The sequence below is a fragment of the Carassius carassius genome, chromosome 18 (assembly GCF_963082965.1).
Source record: "Carassius carassius chromosome 18, fCarCar2.1, whole genome shotgun sequence".
Lineage (NCBI taxonomy): Eukaryota > Metazoa > Chordata > Actinopteri > Cypriniformes > Cyprinidae > Carassius > Carassius carassius.
Window position 1 is genome coordinate 5,805,001 of NC_081772.1, and position 13,615 is coordinate 5,818,615.

Genomic DNA, 13,615 nt, shown 5'->3' on the forward strand with positions numbered 1-13,615 from the left:
CAAGAATGAGAGCAAACATTAGCTCTGATGAGCCATTAAGCACATGACCCGTAATTGTGAGGTCTAACACGCGGCACTCAGGACGAGAGAGGGGGCACTAGTTTACAGCTATCAATCAAACTGGTTCCAGGAGATGGAAATCAATTTTAATTTCTCCACTCACTCATTTCTTCTCTCGCGCACACACTGGCTCATTCATATAGGTCTGATTCATTATGCACGGTCACTCAGAGAACTTGTGCTTCAGGTCAAGGACACAGGAAGAGGATCTTTGAAGAGGCCTCTCTAATGAAGTGTCTCTGATAGGGGCCAAAAACGCAGGTGGATGTAATTCAATACAGTACCTATTACTGGTTTCATAATGATGAACTCATTGCAGGTGTTTTTAAAAAGCTATTCATGGGATCTGAGGGCAAAAGTTGTATATTTAAAAAAACTACGCACATGAATTTTAATAAAAAAAGATGGCAGGAGCAGATGATTTATGTGACTTTGAAGTATGTCTCATTCTTATAATTTTTTGAAGCAATTGCTTTTGGTAACAGACCTGAAGGGCTGTTAAAAGATTGCTGGTCTCTCTGAGTCTGGCTCGCGTGGCATCCAGCTCTTCTAGAAGCTTCTTCTGGGCATCCTTCAGATTGGAGATGTGTCCCTCAGCAGAACTGAGTCCCTGCTCTCCCTGCTTCATCAGCTCCTGGAGTCGACTCACCTGAGGAACAGCAGAAGTTACTCACTTTTGAGCAGATGCTTTTTCTCTGTGTTGAGTTAAAGAACACTGTAAGAATGAAATTATTGTATATACATTTATATTCTTGTGTGTGTGTGTGTGTGTGTGTATCATTTCATTCATCATAACATTTTGGAATTATTTTTAATTAAACTACAAGTAACAAGAACAGAACTATATATTACTAATTAATTACTAACAAGTACTTTGTCACACAGGTTCCACGTATAATAAATCAACTCCATAATCTCTATAGCTGTCTTCCAGTGATAAAAAAAGTAATGTAACATAACAAAATAACATACATTACTGTAGTATTATTTATTTAAATAAATATAACAAATATTTTGAATAAAATTATTACATTTATTTTAATTATTATAATCATACATTTTTAATTGTTAGACCTTGTGCAAATTATTAACCCCATAAAACTAAATTATTACAAATAAAAAAAAAAACACTAAGAAATAACTGCAAAAATACTTCAGTGAGCTACTTTGCTGGGGGTTGGGGGGGGGGGGGGGGTCGTCAGTGGACAAAAATCATTCAAATCGAGAATGTTAAAATGCTGCAAATATAATGATATATGACTTTTTAATGAGACTCAGCTATTTTGGAACAGCCTTCAAGTGGGGAGCATGGCTTAACATGTAGCCTAGGTATATAGTTGTTTTTTAGATGGTCCATGCTGGTTGTCATCTCTGACCAGCAACAAACCAGCACCAATACCAGCTTAAAGGTGCTGTAACAGAGTGGTTGAACTAGGTATTGCAGTCCAAATTCAAAATATTGGAGAGGCTTTTCATCACCCGGCCCCTCCTCCTCAGACTTGACACACAAGCAGATTCCAGATTGATGACACAAACAGGAACGAGAAGAGTTGGGTCCGAGTCCACCTTTGTTGAGTACGACGAGTCAAGACCAAGTCCTTAAACATCAAGTCCAAGTCCAAGTCCGAGTCCAAAAGGGGCCGAGTTGGACTCAAGTCCGAGTTCTTAAAGGCAGAGTCTAAGTCGAGTCCGCCCAAGTCCAGAAAGTAATTAAATTAAAAAAGATTATAAATTGGTATTGTACATTTTTACATTCTATTAATATTTTAACCTTTCAACCCATTAAACCAATGGCAATATAAAAATGTAATAAAAAAATACCACTGTTACATCTAGTCATTGCCATTGAACATTTTTATTTTATGTCAACAGAACTAGTCTCCTATCAAAAAACGTTTCAAAGGTTTTATTGTATTACAAGAGCATGAAAATACAAATGAACCTGTTTTATTATTTGTATCACACTATATTGTCCTCCAGTTAAAGCTGACATTTCAATTATTTAATGCCTCTCCCCCACATTTGACAGAAGTAAAGTGCAGCCAATGAGGAGATCCTTAATGATGGTATTATGAATTTCTTGTTGTCTTGGAGAACTTGCATCATAAAGTTGCACTGCTTGTTTGGTCAATTCTGGTCTTGCAAATCCTGCAATGCTGAACTGTGCAGCATCTGTTGGTTGCTGCTGCTGTCTTTGGTACTCGGTTGCATCGGTTTTCGGATCACCAGTATACTGAACCGAAAACCGTTTCTTTCGGACGCGTCCGATTTGAGAACCGATGAACTGATGATACTGCGCATGCTTGTAATTTTTCAAGTATTTTGTTAAACATCGGAAAGTGTGATAAAATAACTAAATATATATATATATATTGTATATATATATATATATATATATATATATATATATATATATATTGTCGATTATGTATAGGCCAAAGGGGTTTTCAGGGAAGTTGGACAATAATTAAGACTCTAAAGACTCTGTTTAATAGGAATAAGGGATGATTTATGAAATATCTGTACTGTATTTATAGTTAATGATGACACATTCACAAATTGAGTTTGTAGTAAACAGAACATGAACACGAGTAGAGCAGCTGATTATACTGAACTGCAGCACGTGCCGGTTAGAGCGATTCTCGTGTCAAGAACCGGTTGCATCGGTTTTCGGATCATCAGTACACTGAACTGAAAAACGTTTCTTTCGGACGCGTCCGATTCGAGAACCGAGGAGCTGATGATACTGCGCATGTGTGATTCAGCGTGAAGCCGACTGACTCACAGAGCGTCTGAACTGAACTGATTCTTTTGGTGATTGATTCTGAACTGATTCTGTGCTATGTTATGAGCGCGGGTAAACCGAGGGCTTTAATGAAGGGCAATCTGGCGAAACCTAAGTTCATTTAATAACAAATATATCGCAATGGATTATGTATAGTAAGTGGATCATGGTTTCTGCGCTGATGACACCTAATTTATTTACTTTATATTTTCAAGACTTAAATCCTCATATAATACAAAATATTATATACAAATATATTATATAATACAAAATACCCCGAAATACAATGGCGTAAACTAGCAGTGGGGGGGTTTCACAAACCAAAACAGAGAAAAACATTCTGGCTTGGAAAGCACATTTTCAAAGGAGAATAACTGACAGTTAAATTTTTTTTAGATAAACAAGTATGTTAACTTGGCATGTTTCTTAAATATCTGGAAACATATTATGGTTTTTTATGCTTTCCTAGAGTCAAAAACTTACATACAGCACCTTTAAAGTGGTCAGACTGTTTTTTGGAAGATGTTTAAAGATAAGTCAGCTAATGACCAATTTAGACCAGCTAGAAACCACAGCGACCATATTTCAAAACACAGATACCATCTTAAATTGGATTTTCTGGCAAGAGCTTAATTTCCATTTATGGTAAGCAATTGTGATATGTACATTAAGGTAATAATCAGTGATGCTGCACATTGAGACTAATGAGATGATAAACACTGAAATTAATCATCTCCTCCCTCTGCTTCCATGCCTTCCTTTCTACCTGCTAAATCACTTTCACAGAGACAACAAAGGTCATACCTCACTGTTGGCCATGCTGAGTTTGGCTGTGAGCTCCTCTCGAAGACTTTCCAGTTCCTCTCGTAAAAGGCTCTTCTGTTCCTCTAGAGAGCTACGTTCCTTCTCGAACTGTTCCTCCATTTCCTATGAGTTCAACAGAAGATGTTGATTACAAATGATAACAGCTTACAAACATGAGAAACAACTGATGTTATTGGAAATAAGACAACCGTGTGTAGGGATTGCATAAGTTGATGAATTTCATTTTTCACTTATAGTTCACCAAAAAGTGAAAATCCTGTTATTTGCTACTTATCCTAATGTCGATCCAAATTCATATGAGGAAAAAGAAACTCATTTGGGTTTGAAACAACACGAGGGAGAGTAAATAACGACAGAAGTTTCATTATTGGATGATCTTTTCCTTTAATCACATTCATAATCTTTTTTAGGCTGTGGCATTTTGAAGGCATCACTAGTATCTGGAAACCTAATTTCAAACATGTCAGGATAGTGCCCTTAGGAAATCCACTAAATATTTGTCTCAGGATGTAGGAAAAAATAAGATGACAAGATTTGCAATGCAAAACAAGGCACAAGAAGAAATTATTAACTATATATTATTCATCATAAGATTCTTTAGCTTTATTGAGCTCTCCTGGAATATAATACAGAAACTAATCAAAGCCACCCTGGTACATTTACAAAATGAAATGCATAAAATCCTACAAAAATGGCATAATTTTATATATATATATATATATATATATATGTATCATAGCTGTATTACACTGTATACTATATACAGATAATGATAGATATTCTTATTGATTGATTCTCATGTCTTAAAACAACACTAAGCATGAACTTAGTTGATGACATGAAAGAGGAGAGCAATAGAAATTGACAAATTAAAGATGAAAGAGTTGAGATCATCTTTTCCTCTTATCTCAAAAAGCAGCGGCGAGCTCCTTGCCCATGTTGATTAAAGTGAAGTCCACATCAAATCAAATCCACGTCACATATTCATACACACATCACCTAAAAGAATGCGCTGTGAAAAGCCTGTGCGTATGTGGGTGCGTGGGGGGCCTTGAGGAGAAAGAGGCCTTAAGTAAGCTTGTTTAAAAAATTGATGGTTAGCACAGACGAAGAAACGGGCCGTGCATTCAGCATAGCTGGCATGTGTGCATAATTCACTCAATCCCTATAATTGAAGCCACATAAATATGCAAATGGCACATCCAAAGTGTCTCACTTGTGCCTCAGTGACACAATACGGGCGTTTTGATGGTAAAAATGGATCCATGCTGTGATCCATGTCAAATAAAATAAAATCCCTCCCAGAAAATATCAAACACATTGGGCACATGCTCGCCTACAGCGGCTCTGTTCTGTAGAGGTTTCCAAAATAAAGGTTCCTCTAATGCTCCGAGGTCTGTCATCAGAGGAGTGAGTCACTAAGCCCAATTTGGATGCACAGTAGAAACCGAATGTGCTCTGGATAAGAAAGATAAAGACAGAGAGAGTGGAAGGGCCCTAGGCTTCATCTTAAACAGGGCGTCAGTGCGATCGTCATGCTGCTTCTGTACAAGGATGTGAGTCAGCGGCACAATCTAACAGAGGACACTCTCATTGATTATTCATTTGTGCCTCAATTTTTCAGACTGCATTTCCATTTCTGAGAGCGGTGGGCACTACGGTGTCGGCACGATAAGCCCAAAACGGCCACACTGTAATGTGATTAACCGCTGGCTGCTCTGGCAGTCAGTATATAAGGATATAGATTGATGTGTGTTTTCTTTTCATCCAGGCCATTCAATTTTTAAATAAGCAGTTTCCATTATTGAGGTGTTGTAACTGATACATGTGATAGACTGTTTAACGTCTATTTTGTTACTTTTTTTGATTGATTGATTTCTATTTTACCTATTTAATGACATTTAAATATTTTGGTTCCATTATTTTTTATTTACTTTCTTTCATAATAAAACATCACTTTTTACACTTACCTGGTGTATTTACCTAGACGCACAGTACTTACCTTAGCAAATTCATACTTAACTGAGTTACCTTTAGGCTTAGGTTAAAACTATTACCAATATCAGAGGTATGTAATAATTTATATATTTAGTCAAGAGAACCCGTTGCTCCACCATAACAGAACTTGGGCGGTGTAACTCTTGTAAGAGGACTACGATGCTACCAAGATTTTGAACAAAACCCCATTTATATTAGCCAGTTAGATGAGCAAATTTCTATTGAGTCAGAAAACACAGCTACTTCTGCATGTCTCTCTCCAGGTACTCCAGACCTCCTTGGCATGAGTCGACATCCGCGTTAGACCTTGGCTTCAGTGACCGTAAAATGATCGCACACCCTGGGAACACCATAATTGCGGGCATGCTCTCTGAACAGGAAAGACAAATAACTCACTGCTGCTCTGCAACGTTCAGCTAACGATCTGTGTGTGACTGATTTATAATTACAAAAAGATTAAGTAGTTGCGAAGCATTTGGATGTGGATTTGCTGGCCTGCTGGCAGCTGCCTATTTTGGGGAAATAGCTGTGCAGCTTTGTATGCTTTTATTTCATATTCTATCAGCTAGCAGAATAACGGAAACAAATTATCTCTCTGTCTATTGGTTTAGTGTTTCTTCTCTCTCTCTCTCTCTCTCTCTCTCTCTCTCTCTCTCTCTCTCTCTCTCTCTCTCTCTCACTCTCCCTGTTTTATAACCTGATTACATAGGAGGACCTTTTACATTTCTCATGTGACTTTTATTCTGTAGTTCTTTAGAAAATCAGCTGATGCTTTCAAAGTCATCATGCACCTGTTTTTTGTTTGTTTGAAGTGGCAGTTCTGGTTCACTTGGTGCTCCAGGCAAGATAAGACATGACCAAAGGGAGGGATTTTTTTTTTAACAACCAAGTAGTTATTTATTTAAGTGTAAGATATGTCAGTCTAGAAGTGCAGTGACATTTAAGACGTCCAAGGGGACCCGCATGGTTAGGATAGCAAAATAAAACTTTAAAAGGCAGGAAAATACACTTCCTTATCTTTTGTTGCTGATGTCCATTTATACTAGCATTTAGTATTTTGACTTACCAAGTATTTTGCTGCAAATTCATGTTTACAAAATCAAGAAAAAATTTTGATTAAATAAATCAAAAGTGTAAACCAGGTTAGCCAATGTTATTTTATTTTATTTATGCAATATTTAAGCATTTATTAATATTTTGATTGAGCTTTTATTGTTATGTTTTCATTGTTGTTTAAGTTTAAGTAATTTTGTTAACTTCAGCTTAAGGTGACGTTTTTAATTGTCTAATTGTCTTATAAGTTTTTCATCTAATATTTATGTATTATTTTATTTTTATATAATTTACTAAAGAAATTTTTATGGTTTCAATTAATAATGACATTAAATAAATTAAATGAATGAAAGAATGAATGAATCTAAATGTTTAAAATACTCTAACCAGTGCTAGTATTATAATATTATAGTGTTATAGTTTAGAATTAGCTTTTATTACTATATTTAAAATTTTCATATTCATTTTAGTTTTGTCATTTGCTTTTGACATTTTCAATAAATATTTATATTAAGCTATACTTTATTATTTTTATTAATATCATCATTATTATTATTATAATTTTAGTACTTCAACTTAAATTTATTTATTTATTTTACAGTTTGTTACCAAGTCAACATTTCTAATTTTCTCTCTCTCTTTTTTTTTTAAGCTTAGTTTTCATCAAATATTTGTATTTTATTTTATTTCATCTTTATTTCAATGTCCAAAAACAACTTTTAATAGTTCCAGTTAACAATTAACAACACTGGAAATAAATAAATAAACAAATAATAAAAATAAACCTTTGTATCGCAACACTTAAAACAACATTTTGGATCTAATTTCTTTTATGTCAGTACCTAATTATTATCTCAACACATAAACTAGATACTTATGTGCTAGTAAATAAATACTAATAAATGTGTTTTTTCAAAACATTTTGAATCTGATTTCGAATGATGATGTTCTCCAATCCTGAACCTGTAACAATTGCTCTCTCTGATCTTCCACTTGCACTCAGAGGCACTTCTCAATGTGACACCTCCTGACTGATGCTAGACAGCGAGTTACTCTTGAGTCTGAACCTAACGACTAAAGTGCAGTCATGCTGATATCTCAACAGGACAGCTCTGGGAGTCTATAAGAAGTTGTATGTGGGCCCAGGCTGACAGCTAGTGGGTGTTGGGACAGAGTTCACTCACGGACAGGAGTCGGTTCTTCTCTTTCTCGGAGAAGCTCTGTGTGTTCTCCAGAGCTGCCCGGTGCTTCCTGGAGATCTCGTCCAGCGCCCGGCTGTGGGCATCCTTAAAGTGAGCAGTGTCCTCTTCATATTTGACACGCAAGTTCATGAGCTCCTTCTCATAGATCTGCTTTTCTTCTCGAAGTGACTGTTGAGGGAAAAAAGACAAATGTATTTAAAAGATGGTCTGATGCTTATATATAATGTATTTTATAATACAAATATTTATTGTATATAAATGTAAAGAACTCTAAACACATACAATTCATTATTACCCATCTGTTATGTATTCATTTATTAGCCCTTTATAAAATTTATATACAGTTTATGAATATTTATTATTTCCATATTAAATATGCTATTTATTATATTGCATGACTATTTACACAATCGTTCAAAAGACTGGGGCTGGTAAGATTTTTTATAATGTCTTTGAAAGAAGTCTCTTCTGTGCAGAACTGCAATAAAAACATGAACTATACAACTGAAAATATTTGTTTTCAATTTAAATAGATTTTGAAATGTAATTTCTTCCTGTGATGCAAAACGGAATTTTCAGAAATTATAAATGCCTCTACTGTTAGTTTGGATCAACTGAATGTGTCTTTAGTGAAAAATATTAATTTCTTCCAAAAAATAAATAAATATGTTAAATTAAATTAATTAAATATTTCATGTTAGGTAAATTTTTTATCTTGAACTGTAAGTCGCTTAGGATAAAAGAGTCTGCTAAATGCATACATTTTATTTAATTAATTTAATTTTAATTTAAATATAGAAATAAAAATACCCCAACCTAGTGTTCTTATCATATTTCATTGGCTATTAGCAGTTACATGAGGTAAAATAAGTCTAAAACACCAACCATAAAAAAACAAAAAATGCAAGCTGCTTTGTTATTCAACAAAGGGAAATCTTTCTCAAGTGGTTTTTGAAGTTTGCTTTCAGGCTTTCTGGACTGAGAGGGAAGCTTTGAGTTCTAAAAGTTTTCATGGGAAATTTTGACTCATTGAATAAATTAATATAATTTAGATCTTTCATGACACACCTTTCATGAAATCAGTGCCCAACAGTATATGAAGAACTTTTCACATTCACACAGATAAACATGACGCAAAACTACAAAAAAGTTGGTTTGTATGAGAGTATGGTTTGTGAAAAGAACACAAACAGACATCAATTAAGGACACTGTCTCTTGTTCAGAAATGTTATGAATCCAATCTAAAAGTATAACAGTGAAAGCTGAAAGACACTTTCGAAGCCCACACTGACACTGTGAAGCAAATGGCCACAAGTAAATAGACTTCCCATTAAAGAACCAGCAGAAGTGTTGCAGAGCGAATCACTCCGCAATGCTTTCCCGCTCTATTTGGTGAGTGTTGTCATAGTAACACCTAACTCAAGGCTGTGCTGCTAACAAACTGTGATGTGGGCGACAGAAAGAAACAGAGAAAAAGCTTGATGAGACCTTTTCAAATGAAAATTATATTCAAGCATAGCAGCAGTCCTAAGAGAGCGCCAATAAAACCATGGTATTTTGTATATTCTACACACTCCATTTTTGGTTGGTTTTACAGAATTGCTAAATTTAGGTTTCAGCTGACCCCAATCTGACGTGTTTATTAGGTTAATGTTCAAAGAGGACGTGTCTTTCCAAAACAGATAAATGGAACGCAAGTGAAAGAAATGATAGGAGTCTTCTGGAAAATAAATAAATATTTAAATAAATACAAAATAAATTAAAAAATATATATATATTATCAATAGTGTGTGTACATGTACTGTACTCCTTTGAGAGGCTATTCTCTTGTTTCATGGCCTTTCCTGAAACGTATTATTAAGCTTTATGCTTTAAAGCATAATTTCATTTTTGAGCTTTTGCCTTCATTAGTAAACACGGTGGAGATTGACAGGAGGCTATTGGGAAGAGCGAATGGGAAAATCACCGCAATATGTCGCATGATGGACTGCACCACAGCTTTTTAAAAGTTTCGCAAAGTCTACTTCTAAAACTGCTGAGAGGGATATTTCTGGAGCAGAAACAAGCCCACAATCCCACAATCTGTTTATTTAGGGCTCTCAATGTATTAATAATAGAAGAAAACCTAAATGCGACAGGACAGCCAAAAAGCCAAACTGCTAGAACAGATTGTTGCGTGAAAACAGCATGAAATGCCATACTGTAGCAAGTCAAATAAATAGCCATGCTGTCTCCACACAAGAAAAATGATTGCCAGGCTGAGTGAAACCACTGAAAAATAAGAATTCCTTTTCAATCAAAGCAGCCGTCCACAAAAGGACATATTTTCTAAGGTCTTGAGTGCTCTGCAGTGAGGATGGAGTGTTTTGAATTAAACATAGAGCTCTGAATTTAGCTGTGATAAAGCAGCTAGTGTTTAACACAAGAAATGCGCATGTATATGCTTAAAGCTTAAGCTAATGACGTCTCAGAGGAACTCATGCGAAATAAATGTTTCTGCAGAAGATTGATGTTTGAGCTACTTGCAGACAGATTCTGCAAACTTGAGCTGTTTTTCCTCATTCCATTTCTCTTAAACACACCAATTATGCTTCAAGATCTTTCGGTGCAGTACAAATCGTGCCCCCAAAACATATTTGGGCACTTTAAAATGTCAAGGATTTAGATCAAACCAAGTGGCATCTGCAAAAACTGCTGCTAAAGCAACCAGAAAGTGTCCAAAGAATCCTTTAAAAAAAGTAATACGGTTTATACAATAACTGACAATAAAAATACAAAATTATTCTTGAGAACCAAATCAGTATATTAAAAAGATTTCTGAAGGATCATGTGACACTGAAGACTGCAGTAATGATGCTGAAAATGCAGCTTTACCAACACAGGAATACAATTCCATTTGATTTTAAAACATATTCAAATAGAAAACATTTTAATTTCTAAGTTCTTTTTAATATGGTGCAATAAAAACTTGTGCCTCCAAAACATATCATTGCATTTGTATAAAATTAACCAAATGCTAACCAATTAGCATTTGCAAAATGAATTACTAAGATTAATAATAATAATAATAATAATAATAAATAGAGCATGTGCTTAGAACATCACTTTTTTGAATAATTTTTACAATATAAAACCAACTAGCAGCATGCTTGTGATATCTGACAACCACAATGTGTCCAAAGAATAAAAAAAGAAAGAGAAATTTATCACTTTTTCCACAAAAATTGATAATAATAATAAAAAAAAAATATATATTGAGCAGCTAATCAGCATATTAGAATGATTTGTGAAGAATCATGTGTTACTGAAGCCTGGAGTAATGATGTTTTTTTATATGGTACAATACAAATCATGCCACTCAAAAATATTTGGACACTAAAATTAGATTAGATTAGATTAGATTCAATTCATTCAAAAATAAAAGTTGGTTGTGATTCAAAGTGTCCAAACACTCCCAGCAGGCCTAAACTGATCCATATTACGTAAACTGGATGGGATTGATCTGTACCTTCTCCAGGGAGAGGATCTGCTGTCTCTGCCTCTCGTCCAACGTCTGACATTTCTTCTGCAGCGCCCCTCTTTCCTCCTCCAGACGCAACACCTTGTCCTTCAGACGAGACTTTTCCGATTCCAGATCCCGAATGACCGCCTCGTGAGTCATCTGGGTGGCCTGCAGGCTTCCGATCTGACCTGGACGGCAGAGAGAAAGCCAGAGACAGGACTGTAGCAGAGGGTCAATGCTTTGAATGTCATCTAACGCAGAGAGCAGACAGTGTCAAAGATCCCTTCGAACTGCCAATAATGTGAACCTGAACAACTATCACCAGGCCTGTTCAACAGATTGCACCAGATTTAATGTGTCTTGAAGGTCCATCAATGGCTATGTTAATATTAGAATAATAGCACACTTACTGTGTACTGCACAGTACATGCTGTATACTGCATATTATTTATTAAAAATAGCATGTTGAATAGTATAGAAAATCGATTATGCTATGTAATTGTACTGCATGTTTAATAGAGCAATTTCAGTTGTCACCTCAGAGATAAAAATGGTTATTTAGCAATTAATTTCCAATAAAAAAATTTTTGTCAACATTAATCAAGAAGTGTTGTTATTGTCTAAAACCGAAACAGTTAAATAATTTTTGTTAATTAAAAATTTCAGATTTTGAAACACTAAAGTTGAAGTACTACAATTACTAAAACTGAAATAAAAATTAATTAAAACTGTAAAAAAAGTAGAAAATGTAAAAAAAAAAAAAACTGACAAAAAGCATAAAATAAAACTCAAAAACCTATACTTACTGAAAATGAAAACTAAAAAGATAATCTAATTCAAAATATTAATAAATACTATAGTAAATAATATTAAAATAACACGGAAAAAATAAATAAAGGTTGATACTGATATTGGGTTTTGGTTTGATATTGGTTCCAGTTCATTTTTTACACTGGAAATGGATAGTCAGGCTGGGCACATTGCATTGTGGGAATTTGAGTATTTTGTGAGTCATTAATTGTTCTGGTACTAGTGAAATGGTTCTGCAATTTCTTCTCTTTTGTATTAATAAAAGGCAGTGTCTGATATCTGCACTTTTTTCACTACAAACGTTTAAAAAGAAATGCACTTGTCATTTCTTTAGCATTCCAGAATATGGGTGACGAACATGGCTAGGACACACATATGCTGTTGCCAGGATACCAGGAGCTGATCCGTCAACCCAGACTTTTGTGTTAACAGCAATGGTGTCTTGCAACTGGTGCTGTGTCTCTATTGCATCCTGCATTGATGACTGAATCAAGTTAACTTTACCCAATGAATATGCCAATAATTAGGCTTGCTTATTGCTTTTCTTATTATTCTTCAAATATCACTAGTTTTTAGTCAATCAAGTCATTTTAGCTCAATCAGGTTTTAACTTGTTAATCTTAATCTGTGACAAAAAGCAAAAATTTTCACAACAAATGTTAATAAAAATATTAAATAAAATATTAAACAAAAACAGCATCAAAATCAATAATAATTATAAAATACACACTTGATGAAGATGCATGCATCATCAAAAACTACAAGAACAGTTAGTTTTTTTATTTATTTTTTTGTTCATCTTTAAATATCAATACTTTTTAGCCAATCAATCATTTATGTTTAAATATGACAACATTTAAAAAAAAATTTTTTTTTTTTAAAGAAAAATAAGTATCTAAAATTCTGAAATACAGTTGGATCAATAAAAACTGGATCAGGTTTTAACCCATATATCATGATGATGATGAGAAAAAAAAGAACTTTTAACCCCCCCAAAAAAACTTGTTTTAACCCATGCACTTCAAAAATATTGCAATATTGACAACAATAGATTTCAACATCAAACATTGCTATTTTAACCCATGCATTTCAAAAATTGATTTGTAATATAAATATTAATTATTGATATTAATATAAAAATATAACAACAATAATTATTATTATAGATTACCTATACTTGTATAGGTAATCTATGTATTATAAAAAAATATATGCATAACAGTTAAACTATATGAATTTCATTTAATTTGACTTTGGATTAGTTTTATTTGTAAATTTGAATCTGAATTACTGAATTCTGTATCCTGCATGCACAGTTCAAATGAAGGAGTTCAGTTCAGGTCCCCAGCCTTTAGTTCTGAATCTCACACAAGCCAGCT

At 34.2% G+C, this 13,615-nt stretch overlaps 1 protein-coding gene across 2 annotated transcripts in view; it reads right to left on the bottom strand.

The window, feature by feature from the left end:
* LOC132092204 (protein FAM184A-like) overlaps positions 1-13,615 on the bottom strand; it is a 111,913-nt gene that overhangs the window by 53,294 nt on the left and 45,004 nt on the right. For both annotated transcript variants that reach the window (XM_059498351.1, XM_059498352.1), the window contains exons 5-8: positions 11,433-11,614; positions 7,906-8,091; positions 3,650-3,772; positions 548-709 (exon numbers count right to left, since the gene is read on the bottom strand). In XM_059498351.1, the coding sequence (XP_059354334.1) occupies positions 548-709; positions 3,650-3,772; positions 7,906-8,091; positions 11,433-11,614 (653 nt within the window). The remainder of the gene's footprint in view (positions 1-547; positions 710-3,649; positions 3,773-7,905; positions 8,092-11,432; positions 11,615-13,615) is intronic.